Raw genomic sequence first — 19,495 nt, forward strand, 5'->3', positions numbered from 1 at the left:
CCCTTATCTTGACCCCTTCTGTTAACTCTCCAGGCCACACTGCCTTTGGAGCCAGTGGCAAAGACGAGACAAAAATCAAAACACCATAAATCAAGGGCTACACTCACAAATACCCTCAAGAATTAAGCAAATAATGTAAATACCTAAAGCTGGTCTCGTATGAAACAATAGGGAATGGTGGGGATTATGGTGAACTTTAAGTGTCCCCATCTATAACAGGAAGCAACCACCCAGCTCCAGCTAATTTTCGCCATGTAGAAAGGTAGATCCCGTATCATGAGGTCTTCTGACTTTTTTTAAGGAAACCAGAAATGCAAACATTTTATGTGAAATTTCCTGAATTTTAAAAAATTAACAGAAGCCGAATAAAACTTGTCTACAGGCTGGATCTAGTTGGATCAGGCCCAGAAGCAGGCTGTTTTTAACCCTTGATAGCCATATAAGAGTGACGAAAAAAATCAACAATGGATTTTTCAACGTAAAACTGATGTGAGGTGGTAGAGGCTGTTTTGTGGAGGGTTTCTTTTGAAAAACAGGAGCACAAAATCTTTAGGAAGAATGTGCCAGATTCAAAAAGTTACATGTCAACTCTATCATTGGACTTCTTCCCTCCAGAATTGTAAGCAACTTGAAAATGTAGGTAGTGATCGTGTTTCTTGGTCTTGTTAAAAGAACTCTTGCCTTTAAAAATTAATGGGGAAAAAATTGGGGAGAAATCATGGCAACACTATCGTCATCTTGCACATCTCGTCTCTGTTGTATTTCAGTTGTATAATATGCTTGTGGAAACGGGGGAGCTGGAGAACACTTACATCATTTACACGGCTGACCACGGTTACCATATTGGGCAGTTTGGACTGGTCAAGGGGAAGTCCATGCCATATGACTTTGATATCCGTGTGCCTTTCTTTATTCGCGGTCCGAGCGTAGAGCCAGGATCAATGTACGTATTTCTCTGCTTGCAACGTTCAGCTGAGCTGTCGTGGCTCGTGTATATCTGAGCGAATTCGGTCGCCAATCTCAGTGTCTGGTTTCTTTTCATCCAAAACAGAAAAGGGTGTGCGTAGGTTGGTAATTCAGAAAATGAAAACCTTTTTCCCCCTACAACGTGTTAAATGAACTAAGAGAAAGGAAAATTAACTACCTTTAAAGAGAAAGGAAAATTAACTACCAATGTTTATTTCTGTCACATAGACCAGAATCCATGTCATATGGGCTGTGTACACAGACACAAAATGTGGTCTTTAGGGACACCACCTATACCTTCTTTGAATCAGAGATACACTGTCTTTAAAAAATAATAACAATAACCACTGCCTGCCTTTTTTTTTTTAAGTTTATTTATTTATTTTGAGAGAAACAGAGAGAATGTGAGTGGGGGGAGGGGCAGAGAGAGAGAATCCCAAGCAGGCTCCACGCTCTCAGCACAGAGCCTGAGTCAGGGCTTGATCTTACAAAACTGTGTGACTGGGGTGCCTGGGTGGCTAGTCAGTTAAGCGTCTGGTTCTTGGTTTCAGCTCAGGTCATGATTTCACAGTTTCGTGGGCTCAAGCCCCGAGCCAGGCTCTGTGCTGACAGCACGGAGCCTGCTTCGGATTCTCTCTGTCCCTCCCTCTCTCTGTCCCACCCCATTCACGCTGTCTTGTCTCTCTCAAAATAAATAAGTAAACTCAAATAGGGGTTGGGGGGGGGGTGTCCTCTGGGTGTCTCAGTCGGTTAAGCATCCAACTTTGGCTCAGGTCATGATCTTATTGTTCATGAGTTCAAGCCCTGTGTCGGGCTCTGTGCTGACAGCTCAGAGCCTGGAGCCTGCTTCAAATTCTGTCTCCCTCTCTCTCTGCCCCTCCCCTGCTCATACTCTGTCTCTGTCTCTCAAAAATAAATAAATTTTGAAAAAAAAAATTTTTTTAAACCAACTGTGAGATCATGACCTGAGTCGAAATCAAAAGTCAGTCACTTGGGGCGCCTGGGTGGCGCAGTCGGTTAAGCGTCCGACTTCAGCCAGGTCACGATCTCGCGGTCTGTGAGTTCGAGCCCCGCGTCAGGCTCTGGGCTGATGGCTCGGAGCCTGGAGCCTGTTTCTGATTCTGTGTCTCCCTCTCTCTCTGCCCCTCCCCCGTTCATGCTCTGTCTCTCTCTGTCCCAAAAATAAACTAAAAACGTTGAAAAAAAAATTAAAAAAAAAAAAAAAAAAAAAAAAGTCAGTCACTTAACCAACTAAGCCACCCAGGTACCCCTAGCCCCTGACTTTTAGCATTTTTTTTTCAATTATTAATAAAGAAAAATTTTTAAAGAATATAACATTTTAAGAAACATGGTTTTCATTTAGAAGAAAAACATCTTCAAGGAGTGAAGTTCTATTTCTGCACCCCTCTACATCTCTATTTTCCCATCTTAAAATGGGTTTTACACGTCCTGCTGGTCACATCAGAATGTTCTGTGTAAAATAAGATAATGTACATGAAACACTTACGGAAAGAATAAAAGAAAAGAATGCAAGTAGAATTCGAAATCTGGAATGGCCTTAAGGAGCATCTAGCCCGGACTCCTGATCTAACAAGTAGGAAACTTGGCAGATAGAATTAAGTGCCTCTCGCAGAGTTCCCGATTCTGCAGCGGCATTGGGGCCCAGAAACCAGATATCCTGAATCTCACCTGCGTGCCTCTTCTGCCGCCACATTGCACTACATCCTGGGAGAAGGGAGAAGGTGATGACAGCAGAAGGCTTTCTTTGAAGAATGTTATTATGTCTCTTCAGCTCATTTGAAACTTTGGGAATTGTCCGAACCAAGTTAAAAGGTTTTATGCGTGAAAGACCATGCTAGAGGGAGAGAAGACCAAAAACCAGTGCATCTCGGTGTGGAGAAAGTGGCCCTAAGTGCCACTGCCACAGGTGTTTGGTACGGGGCGTAACCATCTGTCCCTTTGCAGAGTCCCACAGATCGTTCTCAACATCGACCTGGCCCCTACGATCCTGGACATCGCCGGGCTCGACACGCCTCCCGATGTGGATGGCAAGTCCGTCCTCAAACTTCTGGACCCGGAAAAGCCAGGTAACAGGTGCGTCAATTTGCTTTCCATCAGCCAGCCCCAAGCTCATGGGCGCCTAGAGCCAGCCAGCAGCTGTTAAGAAGTGGAGGCAAAATAAGGCTTTGCCCAGGAGAACCGCCCCGAGCTGAGAATTTCCCTGCTGTTTGTGAATAGCATATTGATAGAGATGCAGTCGTGGTCTGTGGGAAGTGAGAGGTGTTTCTTTAAATAAACTGTTAGTGCAGAATCGTTTGGAAAAACGTCCAGATGCCAACAGTAAATATTATTATTTTGCTTTCAGGTTTCGAACAAACAAGAAAGCCAGAATTTGGCGTGATACATTCCTCGTGGAAAGAGGGTAATTATTGGTTCCTGGGGTGCTTCTGGGAACCAGTCCTAGTGGGCAGCTCTCCCTGCTGGGTATTTTTTCGCCCTTATTCCGGTTTACTAAGCATGCAGATTTCGTAAGCCCAGTCACAAGATTGAATGGTTTGCTACTCATTCTCCACTGGCCAGCACCATCATGATTGTTGCATCAGACTGTAAAACATAAATTCTCACAAGATGAGACCAAAGCACTTATGGTTGCATTTCTCAGCCTTGGCTCCTAATCAGACCAGTCGATTGACTTTCTCAGCCCTCCTTCCCAAGTCCGCCTGGCCCTCACCTTTCTCTTTCCTTTCCTTAGGTGCCTCTCCTGGCTTTAAATATATGAGACTTTAATTTCCAGAGTCTCTTCTGGAATTCCCCTTTTGGTTCATGATCCCATTGTCTTGTTTTTTTCCATACCTACATTGAGAGAAAAGCATTTATATAACTGTACAGCTAAACACTTATGCCCAGAGTTTTGAAATTAACGCTTTGCGGAGAGAATGTTCTTCATTAGTGCCCGGCCTATAATCTTCACAAAGGACTCGGCAAATGCCGAACTCCCATGAGCCAGATTCTAACATCTATGTCATGCCATTTGAAGAATGTGTAGTCATGTCACAGGGGAGAAAAGTAAAAAAGGCACATGATGCTAGGAAGATAATGCAGATCGTTTCTCACATTAGAAACTTTTTCTTTTCTGTCAAAGGAAATTTCTACGTAAGAAAGAAGAATCCAGCAAGAATATCCAACAGTCAAATCACTTGCCCAAATATGAGAGGGTCAAGGAATTGTGCCAGCAGGCCAGGTACCAGACAGCCTGTGAACAGCCTGGGCAGGTGAGTGACACAGCTTGTCTTCACCACAAGTCACATCCGTCTTTATTTCTAATTTAAAATTTGCAACGTATGAAACAATGTACATTTAGGATAAATGAGCTTTTCATTATGCTCATGCCGTGCTCACTGTGACAGCTCTCCTGTGACTGGGATTATCTAACTGGTCTAAGCTGGGCCTCCTCTTCACAGCTTGGCTCCCTCCAGTGAAAAAACACGGTGCCCTCGGAGAGTACGAGATATCCACCTGACTAGCCAACACCAGTTCAACATATCAGACATGTGAAATGGTTAGCCAGGCTAGAAAGTTCAGAAACTCGGTTCCATTTGAGGAGAAGCCAACACCACTTGGGTTCCTGTTAACTGGTTATCAAGAAGTCTACTTAGTCAAGATCATGGGCAGATGCTGAGCCTCTGGACAGTGAACCAGCCAAGAGACACGATGGGGTCTTCCCATCCTGTACTGAAGTCAGATGTCATCCAACCTACAGAGGAGGACAGAATCTAGGACCAAGATTGGGGAATGAAAAGGGAAGACATATTGTGTTTGTTTATCATTTCTACCTCTGCTCACAAAGTATCTGACATCAACTATTCCATTAGAATGAATCCTCTTTATTAATCGAAGTATTACTGTAGAATTCAGGGCTACCCAGAACATCCACTATTATCAATAAGAACTAAAGAAATACCATGTAATGAATTAAACAGACCTGTTTCTAAGGAAAGTGAGAACATATGAACACAAGCTATTTTTTTAAATGTTTATTTATTTTGCAAGAGAGAGAGAGAGGTTGAGCTCTGGAGAAGCGCAGAGAGAGACGGAGAGAGACAATCCCAAGCAGGCTCCACGCTGTCAGTGCAAAGCCTGATGCAAGGCTCGATCTCACAAACTGAGATCATGACCTGAGCCGAAATCAACAGTAGGAGGCTTAACCTCCTGAGCCCACCCGGGCGCCCTTCACACAAACTATTTTAAACACTCTTGATCAACACCAATGCTACCTAAAAGAGGTATTGTGTCATCATGAGAGAGGAACTGAATTTCTGCCTAAGTCATTCCAACATAGAACAGAATGGAAGGAAAGTGAAAACTAATATTTATTACTCGTGTCTTATGTAAAGCACTGTATATGGAATTTTCTATGTATTAGCTCAGTTTAATCCTCATATTCATCCGGAGAGGGAGGCATCGTTGTCCCCATTTACAAACGGGCAGCCAGTGAGTGCAGAGCCGGGATCCAAATGAGGTGTAGGATTCAAAAGCAGCGGCCGCTTGCTGCCTTCCAAGGTAAGTTACATGAACTAGGCAGAGAGAAGTTCAGATCTTTGGTGAGTCTTTTTTTTCTTTTCAACTTATCTGACCTCTAGATATCCATACAGCTAGCCAATACCAGTTCAAGATATCAGGCATATGAAATTGATAGTCCCGTTATTGAAATGGCCTCATAAATGTAAGGCATCATACATTTGTACGTGTGATATGGCATCTAGCTTATTGAACAGACATTCACAATAAACAACTTGGTCTTCATACATTCTGCATTTCCTCATGCCTTTTTGTGCTCAGGGATTCCCCGGAAATAGAAAAAGATGGGGCGGTGGGGGGAGGTTGTTGAAGGAAGGGATGAAACCAGGCCTTCAGGGTACTCCAGTCTTTATTTTCAAGTGTTTAGCGGAGAAGCTTAGACTTATTCATTATATTTTCATCTGATGTCTTCAAATCCTTCTTAAGGAAGCTCTAAGTATTATTATGACTAAAACCTCAGAATTGTTTTGTAGCTCTGAAATGATTTTTAGGAGCCAGCCTCAGTAGACTAATTTACCTGTATTCGGGAGTTGGAAATGTTCAGTGTTAAATATATCTCATGCAAATTGGTGATTTTTGTTACTATTTTAGCCCTCTAAGCTGCAAGCATGATAGCCGACTGAGAATAAGGTACACTGCCTACCTTTCAGTACACAATTTTGCAAACCTCACCATATGGCTTGCCCTGAAATTTTAATACATGTCCTAAAGGGCAAATGTAGTATAACTGGATTATGGCACTTTGGCATGAGTTCTCCACTCTTGTGCTGAATGCTAACTATGTTAAAAACTTCACTTTGCTTTTTCATATTTTTCTAAACTTGTTTTGCCCCCACTAAATGCTTAAATATCTAGTTCCCTGGGATTTTCCTCTGCTGCTTGATTTCTATGTGCATCAGTCTGAATTTAGATTATATCACATGAATATATGAAAATGTTAGCAACAATTTCTTTCAGAAGTGCCTGAATTATGAGAACGGAGAATTACACTATACCCCAGATGATGATTTCTTTCTATAGGTGACGCTCACACAATGGCTTAAGAATCTGAGAACTTCTGGAAAATCTCAAGCCTCTTCCAGACAGTTCTCGAATCTGTGGGTCAAGCCCAGTTGCTCTACTGTGTTCTACAGAATCTTTATATTTTGGCCTTTTGCTTTTTCTATCTGGCTACTTTGAAGATTTTCTTTTTAGTTACAATATCAGTGATGATAGAAAGGGAAGAAAAAGTCCGGAATAATGAGATTGTATTGATCTGGATCAAGGCATCAGTTGAGGCCAGAACTAACTTGCTAGGAATCTCTTCTCTTGACATTGATTTCACTCCTGGCCTGTGCCCTGTGTCTTTTTCTCTGACCAAGGTTAACTGCCTGCATTCAAAAGACAACACAGTCTTCTCTTTGGTTTGATTCTGTTTGGGATATAAAGGAAAAACCCATGCTCTCGGCCCCATTCTCTTCACTTTTCCCCCACAAAGAGAGCACGAATTTCCCCTGTCCCACTACACCCCCATGCCTGGTCACCTGAGGATTGTTTGTCAGAGTCATGTGAATGCATGAAGCAGGTAAATGAAAGAAAGAGAAATATGACATCAAAAAGTTTGGGTTAGAATATTGGCATCCACTACTTTTTAGATGTGTGTTTGGGGACAAGATTCTTAAGAGTCTCAGGTTGTCTATCCCTAAAGTGAGGAAAATTAATCTCAGGCTTGTAAGAATCCAGTGATATCATATATGTAAAGTCCTAGATGAACTATAAGGCAATGTGTGAATATTGGGTGCTATTACTGTTCCAGGCCATCTTACCTGCTGTTTTCATTCCTATGAAGCCAACAGAGAATTAAAATGGGCTGGAATCCCAGACATTTGGCAATACTTCTTCACTTTGTGAACAGAGCAACCAGCAGGGACTAATTAAGGCAGTGTGGACATATGTGTTTGCATTTCTTCTGTGTTCCTGAATTAATATGAGACTGAGTATGAATCCCCACCACCCTCTCAGCTAGCATTACACCCCCAAGCACATTATGTACAGATTTACGTATGATACACTGCACACACACACACACACACACACACATGCAAATCTCAACTTCTATCTGAAAAGACTTTGGCTCAACAAAGACCACACATCAATGATGCTCAATTCTACCTGCACCCTAGAATCACCTGGGCAGCTTTTGAAAATACCGACTTATAGCCTCCCCCTAGACCAATCAGATTAACATGTCTAGAGGTGACGCCAAGGCATCTGTATTTGTTAACAAAGTTAAGAACCAGAGGTCTAGAGTCCGAGAATGTGAAAGTTGGAAAGAGTCTTAGAAATCTTCCAGTTGAATGAGATCCTTTTCCTCATAAGGAAATTTAGGTCCGGAAAACTTCAGCTACAAACCCGAAGTCAGACCTGCGACTCTGTACTTCACGTTCAATCCTTTCTTCCCCAGAGCATGGTGCCTCTACAAAAATGTAACAGAGTAGATACTCTCTTGAAATTGTATGTGGCACTTGCCTGGCTGAAGCCGCGGGTTTGGGACCCACTCACAGCATCTAGGGAAGTGGTTACCAAGCAGGACTGCACACTAGAATCACTTAGGCAGCTTTACAAAAGCTAATGTTCAAGCTTCACTCCAGACGAAGTAAAACAGACCTTCTGGGGATGAGACCCAGACATCAGTGATTTTTTTTCAAGCGCCTGGGTGATTCCTATGAATAGCCAGGGTTGAGAATCACTCACGTCAGGTAAGCGTTACTGGTTTTTGCTTCTTCTAGGTACAGTGATTGACTCCTTAAATAGGAGTTACATAAAAGAGAAAATCCCTGGGCATTCAATTTTGAACTGCACATCATAGATTCTGTCATTTGGAAAAAAACAGGTTTCTTTTCTTTTTTTTTTTTTTTTTTGATAAAGCACATTTCATATCCTTTGTGAGTTGTTAAACTCCAGCAACTTTGCAATTTTGTTTGCCTCTCTACTATTGTATCAGTATGAAATCAAAGATTTGTTTAAAATTATGAAAGAACCCCAGATCAAGCAAGCTGATACTGTTTGAGAAATCAGACTGTCGCTGGTTGAATGTACTGGTTTAACTCCAGGATCTGTGTTCTCATCCCCAAAATTATCCCTCTGGCCGTAGAGCCCTCGACCCTCTGTGACCAGCTGCAGAGCAGGAATAAAAGGCATTTACCAGTAAGATCTGGTTCTTTTGCCAGAAACTGACAGCCTGTTTCCAGAAACTCACTGAGTCCTGGTTAAAATCTCAGCTCATAGACACCTCCCCCTGGAGCTCCTAATTCTGGAGGGACAGGCCAGAAGGACCAAGCCCCAGTGCCACCCTCTGGCTGAACATTTGTGTGCTCAGGGCTCGTTATGGACGGCCCAGCCTCTAAACCTGGCCACCTCCCCTCTTCAACCTGCACTGAAGGACGTGTCCGAATTGTGTGTCTAAATGGTTTGGCTTTGGTGCAGTTTTCAAAATACAAACCACAGGCTTAAATGTCAAACCATATTTAATGATGTTCCAAACAAGTCAGAAAAAGACAAACATAAGGACATTTTACTTATAACCTACCTAATGTGTCCACACCCAATTTAATGTATGCTCTTGTTCCCCACTGCTCCCTAACGCGGCCTCACTCTGGTCAGGAACCCCTCCTCCCCGTCTCTTAAACATAACATTCTCGTCTACCTTCCCCAATGCCATTTCCTCAGTTGAGCCTCACCGGAAGCCTCACATTCTGCCCAAACCATTCTTCTTTCACTAGGGTCCTACTCAACTGGGATTGCATCCTGACTCCATGCTTGCTTTGTCACTTAACCTAACTCTGCCTTAGTTTCTTCATCTCGAAAACGGACATAATACTGGTAAAGATTATATGGGGAGGTTACTATAAAGATTATATGAGTTAAGTGTAGTAAGCATTCGAACCGGTACCTGGCACATAATAAGCACTCAATAAATACTGGCTATCACTTGTTGGCCAAGGTCAGTTTACCAACTTTACTTTCCCCAAACTGCAAGAACAATATTTCCTCCAACATATCATTACGGACTTCAGCATACGATCATCCAGATTAGAATCTAAAGGAGGAAACTTCTTCTGCCTCTCTTTCCTTTCCACTTTCCCTCCTTCATCCCCTCTCAGCCCGTCTCAAAGAAAAGAGGAGGAAACTCCTCAGCACGAGTAACTCTAGTTCATGTTTGTGAGAAAATTGGACAGTGGCTTCAGCTAAGTGATAACTTCATCAAGGATGTTTATATGGTGTTTTTATATTCCCGGTGTTGAGACAAAAATTCTAAACACACGTCCACATGCAGGTAACTGTTTTTCATGATGTTGGTACTGGCCTAAAGGATAATCAGGTTATCTGAAAATTACTGTATGGTTGTTACATTTCAGAGAACACGATTTGACCTGCGTTATGACCAAATCCACATAATAAGGCATATAATAATGGGGAACTAATCCGTGTGTGTGTGTGTTTGTGTGTGTGTGTATGTGTGTGAAGTTTTCATTGCAGTGTACCTTCGAAAAAGTTGTAGCCAAAATTTTTATTTCTTACTCATGAAAATGGGCATAAATGGGCATAAATAAGAATATAGAACATTCTTGACCAGTCTGAGAAATATATGCCGTTGGAAATGTAGAAAGTATCATGATTATCTAGTAGTTACATCAGGAAAAGGAAGTAAGCAGAGTTCTGTCTTCATCTCATATTATGCTAGGCATTTACACAAAACATTTTATACCTGAAAATTATACTATAGTAGAGATCTCAGGCTCATTTTAAATATAAGGAGACGAAAGCTCAGATGGGAAAGTAACTTGACCAAAGTCACCCAGCTGGAAGTGTGACAAGTCTGAGTTCAAACCAAGATCTGTGTGATTCAAAGCCACAGTCTCCCCACTAAATAATAATTACTGTATTATATATAATTTACAAGCAGAAAACATGAACTTGCCCAAGGATTGGCTAACCATTGTTAAAGGTCAATTATAATAGTATTGCTCTGGATTTATACGGCGCATCGTTTTTTGAGAACTCCAAAAACAATTTATTCTCATGACATATCCTTGAGGCCAGGAGGAGCAAGTATTATTTTGCCAGATGTGGAATCTGGAAGAACAAAGAGATTCTGTAATTTGCTCACGGCCATAGAGTTAGCAGCGAAAGAAAATTAAAATCGAGGTCTCCCCATCCCTAACCCAATACTTATCTCCATTGAAAATGTCTACCTTCCATGCAGTTTGCCTAAGACCAAATTCTTTAGGTAATAAACTTACGTGGCAGGGGCGGGGGTGGGTTGGGAACTAATAATAATAATAACAACAACACCAACTACCTTTGTTGAGTGCCTACCATGTACTGAGTTCTTGCGCGTGAGTGAGTTCTAATGCTCATGGAGCTTACAGTGTGTAGCTGACTTGCTCAAGGACACATAAGCAATGTGATAACGCTGATATTCAAATCCAGACTTTTCTGGCCTGAAAGTCCAGACTTTTGCCACTGTGTCACATCAATATGGGTACAAAATGCCATTCCCAAGTCCCAGGTGGAATATAGGTGATCTTCACTACTACAGAATCCTAGTCCAGTGAACGAATTATGGTAGCGCTTTAGGTTGTCGTAACGATTAAGTGGATAATTTATATATAAAGTGTTCTAGACAAGTACCTGGCAGCAAGTAAGAGTTCCCTAATGATGACAATGATGGTGACAAAGACAGTGTTGAAGGGAATTGTTTGAATGGCATTTTAGCATATTTCTCATTAGATTTGATTCCACCAAACTAGCTGCCCCACGCCTGAATCCTTACACCAAATAGCCAGTCTTCTCTTCGTTATGTGTTATTTATATATAAGTATATATAATCAATCAAAATATACTAAGACATAATTACTAAACAAAGTGATTTGATGCTAACTTCAGGGAATAACTCAGGAGTATGAGACATGGTCCCTGCCTTTAATTCCAAATTCCAGTGTGGCTGGAAAGGGTAAAATGAAATCAGAATAACCTACAAAATTATTTACATGGTTTTATCTAGCCCCTCATCAGCAGAACGTCTGCAGAAATAGTTGTGCGATGAATGTATGTTAAATGATTGGCACAGATGGAGCCAGAGAGTCAAGAAAAATGTTGAAACGAGGTCTGACAAAGTGGCAAAGGAATTTACAGAAGGGGTGAGTGGTCAGGGAAGGTGGAGACCATCGGCTTTGGCAGTTAACTGATTTACTGATAAACTTCAAGAGAGTAGACAAAAGGGAGACAGTTTGATGTCTGTATGTCTGCACGGGCGGGTCTTTCACAAAGCTCGTTTCTGAGGCTGACTCCGTGTCCCGTTAGCAGATGCCTCCCTGAGTTCGTGCTTCCTTCTGATTCCGGAAGCTCTTCTGCACTGCGAAACCGTCTCCTCATTGTTTCGAGCGCTTAAGTGACTGGTGGTGTGAGTTTCAGAGCAATTCTCTGAAAGTTCTCTTCCCTCGCCTCCCTCTATAAACTCTCAATGATGACCACGGTGGTGGCGGTTATTCAAGGATTTATTGCTCAGCTGTAAAAATTATCATGATATCGAACACTAAAATGACTGTGGCAAATATGTGGTAATTACATTTCATTAAAATTGCTAGTAGGCTTGCCACTAAGAAGAGTTTGAAAGCCTCTAGCTAATTACTCCATCTGATAGGGTCTATGGCTTGTTCAAAGGGTTCATGGTATAGAAAAGCGTTGGCATTTTTCACTGTGGCCCTTGTTTTATACAAGAATGTGTGTAGGTGGATGTATACCTTTAGTATATGTGGGTACGTGTGTGCATGTGTGTACAGAAGCATACATACATACATACATATATGCATATATGCATACATATATGTGTGCATATTTGATTTGTGTGATATGTCACCAGTGCCCAGGATGGTACCAGACCTCAGGTTTGGTTAAATTCATCTCTCAGGAAAGAAACACCCCTTCCCTTCACCTCTGATCCATGGGACATTAGCAAGGAATTTGGCTAATGGGAAAATGCCGGTTAGATTCCAAATAGACCAAATCACTAAAAATTCTACCTACACTTTCTGTTCTGTACACTCAGCTCTTCAAGGCCAAGAAAAAGGCAGAATTTTGTTTTTTTAGTGCGTTATGGTTACAAAACTAAGGAAGGTTTTCACTGCAGTTACGTGTTTTAAAAATTAGTATGTGTACCAAAATTCGTATAAATTCGAACCACAAAAGACACAAGACCAGACAAGAATAAAGACAACCATGTTTTCCTGTCTGGGAGAAAACAGAGTATTTCTTAAGCTTCTACTAGGCTGTAGAACACTGGCCTCTTCTTTTGCTACCCTTGGAATTAAGCAGTAAACTCTTAGTTTTTGAATGCTTGAGTTAGAGGTTACCCAGATAGATGGATAAGTCTTAAACCACTTGCATTTAAGACAAATACAGATCTAGACTGACACTCTAGTATCACTGATCACCAAACTTTCTGGAGCTATAAAAGGTTATCATTGATTTTGCTGACACTTCTCACCAGCAAAAATTCCACAGGGCATATCGTTATTCCTTAAGGGAATTGTATATCTGTTTCTGAGAACTTTTTTCAAGAACTTCACGACACCTCCTCAAGCTCACTGGATGTGTTTGGAAGTACCACACACCCAGGCTTGAAAATCACTGGTCTCCACCTTGAATGGCAGAACAGGCACACACAGCTTTCCACTAAGCATTTGCAAAGACTAAATTCTATCACTTGTCAACTACCTGTGGAGAGAAAGTAAGGAAAACTGGTTACTCTTACAGAGAACGCATAGTCCTGCCAGTGTAGACAAGCTGGAAGTGTACCTCTGTTCAACTAGAGTCATTTTCTGACCTGATTGCATCAGTGCATTTCTAGACACAGCTTCCTTTGCATATCCACGCCCCCAAATGCATATATCCTTCCCAAGGCTCCTCCATCCGAGCTACTTAGACCTCTTTTGCCCCTGCCAGGGATTCCAGCTGCAAAGAGGTCCAAGAACCAGTCGCAAATTGAAAGCGGTTGTTCTTAACCCCAACTGCACATTAGAATCACCAGGGGAGCTTTTGAAACTCCCAAAGCCCAGCCATGTGTGAGAACCACTGACCTGACATAAGTCCTGTGTGCCTGATCAAGTTGACTTCACTTTTTTTCTTCAGTTAAATTATCTCTAACTTAGTTAGTCCTTGACTGTGCTTGTTTGTGTCACCTTTTCATGGCTTTGTAAATAGAGTTGCCCTGTCCCTTGAGCCTGCTTCTCTGGATGGAGATGATGGACATTCAGGATATGCTGGTCAAGCCACAAAAGAAGACTGTAACCTGACGTGGCTTAAAATCACCGAATTCTGTAGCACCAAGAGTGTATGGGGGCTAAAGCAAAATCACAGAACAAGCCCTATGGCCCCGGGATTTGGGGACTATCGGGTAGAAGTGCAAAGGCAGCACCGATAATTCAACGCTTATTGAGGGCACATGGCTCCATTAAGAAAAAACAAAGCATGACTCTGTACCTTGGTCCATTGTGAATGGTCACACTCCATTTGGTTTTGGGGGTAGGGTTTTTGTTTGTTTGTTTTGTTTTCTGTTTGTAATATAATTTCTTGTTAAATTGGCTAACATACAGGGTGTAAAGTGTGCTCTTGGTTTTTGGAGTAGATTCCCGTGGTTCATCACTTACATACAACACCCAGTGCTCATCCCAACAAGTGCCCTCCTCAATGTCCATCACCCGCTTTCCCCTCTCCCCCACCCCCCCCCCCCCGACCCCCTCAGTTTCTTCTCTGTATTTAAGAGTCTCCTATGGTTTGCCTCCCTCCCTCTCTCTTTGTAACTATTTTTTCACCTTCCCCTCCCCCATGGTCTTCTGTTAAGTTTCTCAAGATCCACATATGACTGAAAACATACGATATCTGTCCTTCTCTGACTGACTTATTTCACTTAATAATACCCTCCAGTTCCATCCATGTTGCTGCAAATGACAGGATCTCATTCTTTCTCATTACCAAGTAGTACTCCATTGTATACATAAACCACATCTTCTTTATCCATTCATCAGTTGATGGACACTTAGGCTCTTTCCATCATTTGGCTATTGTTGAGAGTGCTGCTATAAACATTGGGGTACAAGTGCTCCTATGCATCAGTACTCCTGTATCCCTTGGGTAAATTCCTAGCAGTGCTATTGCTGGGTCATAGGGTAGATCTATTCTTAATTTTTTGAGGAACCTCCACACTGTTTTCCAGAGCAGCTGCCCCGGTTTGCATCCCCACCAACAGTGCAAGAGGGTTCCCGTTTCTTCACATCCTTGCCAACACCTGTTGTTTCCTAATTTGTTCATTTTAGCCACTCTGACCGGTGTGAGGTGGTATCTCAGTGGGTCGCACTCCATTTTGTACACGAGTGTCCTTTGTCTGCTGGCCAAGCCATCTGGGACCCTTGACTAAATTTTACCTTGCATCAGATCACCTTGAAATTAAAATGCAATCCAAAGTATGGTTACAGGTACACAAGGAGGGTATGGTGAGATCATTTTATGTGGCTCAGGAAAGAGCATCTTTTATTTAATAATTTTTTATTTATTTTAATATATATTTGAAATATGTAACTGGCACACCAAATACGTAATTTTACAGGGGCTGTTGCTTTGGCCACTGCTTAGAAATGTGTCCATTTAGAGAAAAGTGTCAATAATTGTACACAGGGGATACTCATAGATGGAAGGGGAAAAAAAAGACAAAAGTTTGATAACACTGCATGACAGCGTGTTGTCACAACTGTGGTCAACTTCAGACCAAGGTCAGCATACTTCCCAAATTACCATTTTAGAGAGGAGGCCAGGGGAAAAGAAAAAGTAAAAGGAAGGTTATTAGGCCTTTAGGTAACATGCGGAGGATCCCATGAAATGCCCCGAGGAGAAGTGCTATTACTTCAGGCAGACTGAAGTTCAAGAAGCCTGGGCAGCAGGTGGGAGGGACACGGAGACCCAGTGCCGCGTCCCATTGATCTAGAAGTAAGCCCGCGGTGTCTGCGGCAGGCTTGATAGAAGGCTCAAAGGAGAAAACCCAGTGCCAACCCCCCCCTCCCCCCCCCCCCCCCCACCCCGGGCCTGTCTCTTGGGAAGGTGCGCGTTGTCTCTTCAGGGTTGCGGGGTCCGGAGGAGGATAAGAAGAGGCCCAGAGCACCCCTGACACGTTTGCTAACGTCCCGGCCCTGTGAGAGCTGGCCCGCGCTGCGGCAGACTCCGGTTAAACTCCTCTCCGGCTGCCTCACGTGCCACTCTTCCCTGGCCCGGGTCAGAAATTCAGGGGCTTGAGAACAAAGCAGCCAGGTTTGTTTTTCCAGAGGAAGAGGGGTCTGGTGAAAACAGCCGTGACAGCTGTGCTCTGTGGCTGGGTGAATTCAGGGCTTTTTACGTGTCTCACTCAAGACTGTTTAGTCTGGATCCTGAGCATTTATGTATCAATTTTGGGCTCTAGTGTCGCTGAGGTAGTTCTGATTTCCGATGATTCCGGTGTCATCTGTCTTTGCCTCCCGTGAGAGAACCGAGAGAACCGGGGGTAGGCTCGTTGCAGGGTCAGTTAAAAGCTTGCCTTCCTTCGTTGGCTCTGCTTATCGGGGTTGCCCGGGCTTCCGGAACCTGATGCAGCGGTCCTTGATACGAAGCACCTGGAGCAGGAGGGGTAAACCGCTCTCACGTTGGCTTTTGCAGAAGTGGCAGTGCATTGAGGACACATCTGGCAAGCTCCGAATTCACAAGTGTAAAGGATCCAGTGACCTGCTCACCGTGCGGCAGAGCACGCGGAACCTCTACTCTCGCGGCTTCCACGACAAGGAATGCAGCTGCGGAGAACCTGGCTATCGCACCGGCAGAAGCCAGAGGAAGAGCCAAAGGCAGTTCCTGAGAAACCAGGGGACTCCGAGTAAGCAACACGCAGTGACATCTCAGTGGCAGGCCAAGGCTTTGCAAGTGGACATTAGAGAGAAAAGGCCACTCCTTCCACATTTTAGATATTATCAATGCATGGCGTTGGGGCGAAAGCAAATAATGGTCCTGTTCCAAATACGAGAGCTAATTTGGTATGTGCACACTTTAACTTAAGCATAGAACGAAAATATATTCAGTAAACACACCAGACAAAACGTAAACACGCACAGGAAAGAGCTATACAGGGTAAAAGGTGGGGCTAGGGGCGGAGGGTAGAGTTTAAGTCAGGTGTATTTTACATTAATGCTAATATCCTGATTAGTCTGCTTTGAGCTACTTTAAAAAAAAAGGAGAAAATAAAAAGTCAAGGTTTCATTGCTTATGCATTTAACTAGTAAGAAAAGCATACATGCGGTTTTTAGGCACATCTGTTTTAGGACAGTTTTTGTTTAATTCCTCTTGTTGGCTGGGATGGTCAAACAGTCAAATTCAGTATGAAAAGCACTGCTTGCCATCTTTATAAAAACCCTATCAGGCAGCTATAAGATTCCTATGATTGTACAGATGTGAAAACCCAGTCGGGCACCTTCTGTAAAAGAATGAGAGTCTAGTGCCATCTAGTGGCTGAATATGAGAAGTGACTCATCTGTGGCAATTTTTTCTATACGGGTTTGGAAAACAGTAAGATACATCAAGTTCCATTCCGTGTTGTAAATTAGGTAGTTTGTTTTTTTTTTTTTTTTAAGTAGGCTGTACGCCCAATGTGGAGCTTGAACCCACAACCCCAAGATCAAGAGTTGCATGCTCTACTGACTGAGCCAGGCCCGTGTCCCCCATATTGTAAATTAGGAAATCAAATCAATCACTAGAACAATAGACACTCTTAGCACTGGCTTTTTTTTTTTTTTTTAACATTTATTTATTATTGAGAGACAGAGAGACAGACCATGAGCCAGGGAAGGGCAGAGAGAGGAGGAGACACAGAATCTAAAGTGGGCTCCAGGCTCCGAGCTGTCAGCACAGAGCCCGATGTCGGGCTTGAACTCACAAACCTCGAGATCATACCTGAACTGAAGTCGGACGCTTAACCGACTGAGCCACCCAGGCGCCCCAGCATTGGCTTTTTTATCCTGGAGTCCACAGGTGGACTTCTGTGTGAAACTTTCAATAACTTTCTGAGTATAACTTTCAATACATTCTTAAAGGAATCCATAACCCAAAGGCTGAGAATGATTGATTTGGGAGATTTTTTTTTCCTCCCTGAGAGAAAATGCCAGGTTTAATAGTTCACACAAAGATATCAAATGGAAAGCCGACAAATGACAAAGATTCCCCCACAGCCTCCCTTAACGGAAGCTGATTGCCAGCGTTGGGCTAGGAGGTAGGGACAGCCTCCTCTCTCCCAGGAGGCTCAATGTCACTCTGCAGCAGTGACCGTAAACCCTGCTGTTGTTCTCATTGAGCACAAACTGGAGATGTCTGGGGCCACCCTTTCAAACCACATGGAAGCTCACGTATTCGAGGACAGGAGGTGTTCCTGACCACCCTCAGTGGCCTGCTGATTGTTACAGAGGCGTTTTCCTCCTCTGGAAACTGCCATCACAGCGAGATCCTGTGGTGAGCACTATTCTGATTCTGCAGCCTGTGTGCCCCCCTTCTTCCTATTTTAGCATCAGGCTGGAGAGAGAAAGGCCACGTGAGTAGGCCCCCTCAGATCCCAAGTGCATCTCGTAAGGAGGGGCAAAGGTTTGCTGGTGAAAGCTCTTGTCTAACACACCATGAGCAGTGGATTACAGTGACCAGAAAACACGCTGGCCTCTCCTGGCCTTGCCTTCCATCTGCCAGGTATCACTAGTCAGCTGGCTGATAAAAACATCTGCAACACTTAATTTTTCTTAGAGCATTCCTCTGTCATTTGCACAAATATAAGGTGTCGAGAGCATTTACCCTTTGGCACAAGCAGCCCAATGTGGTGGGAGGACTGTAGCCTTTAGAACCTGGGAGACTAGAGTCCTGGTTCCCACAGCTATGGGCTACGCAACCTCGCACTTGCGAGGTAGCATTCAGAGCTTCAGTGTTCCCTCCTGGAGAAGCGTAGCACCAGATCTACGAGCCTGTTCAGACAATCTAATATGTTTTCTTAATGTAAGGATGAATTATAATAATACAGGCCTTCCAAGATTGTGGGTTAGAGATAAGTATGAGGTGGGTGTTACATAGCAAAAGCTCGATAAATGACAGTATCATTATTAATACTGTAGTTGGGAGTATAGTTTTATCCAAACAAACTGCCTTAGCAGTTCGAGTTGAAAACGCAGTGTGCAAGTTCACGGCCTGCCCTAAGTGGAAAGGAACTTAGAAGGCGCCCAGACCTCCCCCCTGCCTGGAGGGATGAAGGGCCGAGGCCCAGAGGCACGTGCCCTCCACCGCACTGCCGGGCAGTGCCAGAGCCGGACGAGAGCCCACGGCTCCGGACGTGGATTCCAGGGGGCTGCCCACAGCACCCTGCTGCCCCTCAACGGTGCAGCACATACTGCCTGCCCCTTCCCAGCATGCCCCCTGAGCCAGGGCGTGATTCTCCTCCCTCCTCAACTACACCTGGATGTCCGTATTAACACATCTTCCCTTATTTCCAGAGTACAAGCCCAGATTTGTCCACACTCGGCAAACACGTTCCTTGTCAGTCGAATTTGAAGGCGAAATATATGACATAAACCTGGAAGAAGAAGAGCTGCAAGTGCTGAGACCAAGAAACATCGCCAAGCGCCATGATGAAGGCCACCGGGGGCCTGGGGGTCACCAGGCTGTGGGCGACGGGGACACCATGCTAGCAGACAGAGGCAATGCCCTGGGCTTGCCCACCACCGTCCGAGTGACCCACAAGTAGGAAGGCTCAGTTCTCGAGGGCTGAGTTCACAGTTGTCACCTTATCTTATCACTGTCTTCCTTCTTTACGGAAAGTGATACCACTTGGCAGTCCAGGGTCTGGAGGCTGGCCTGTATAACAACCAGG

At 43.7% G+C, this 19,495-nt stretch overlaps 1 protein-coding gene across 6 annotated transcripts in view; it reads left to right on the forward strand.

The window, feature by feature from the left end:
- Positions 1 to 19,495, forward strand: part of SULF1 (sulfatase 1) — a 177,906-nt gene that overhangs the window by 131,598 nt on the left and 26,813 nt on the right. For all 6 annotated transcript variants that reach the window (XM_042923558.1, XM_042923557.1, XM_042923560.1 and 3 more), the window contains 6 exons: positions 768 to 943; positions 2,932 to 3,060; positions 3,332 to 3,388; positions 4,109 to 4,238; positions 16,267 to 16,477; positions 19,119 to 19,365. In XM_042923558.1, the coding sequence (XP_042779492.1) occupies positions 768 to 943; positions 2,932 to 3,060; positions 3,332 to 3,388; positions 4,109 to 4,238; positions 16,267 to 16,477; positions 19,119 to 19,365 (950 nt within the window). The remainder of the gene's footprint in view (positions 1 to 767; positions 944 to 2,931; positions 3,061 to 3,331; positions 3,389 to 4,108; positions 4,239 to 16,266; positions 16,478 to 19,118; positions 19,366 to 19,495) is intronic.

This window comes from Panthera leo, chromosome F2 (assembly GCF_018350215.1).
Source record: "Panthera leo isolate Ple1 chromosome F2, P.leo_Ple1_pat1.1, whole genome shotgun sequence".
In the NCBI taxonomy this organism is placed as follows: Eukaryota; Metazoa; Chordata; class Mammalia; order Carnivora; family Felidae; genus Panthera; species Panthera leo.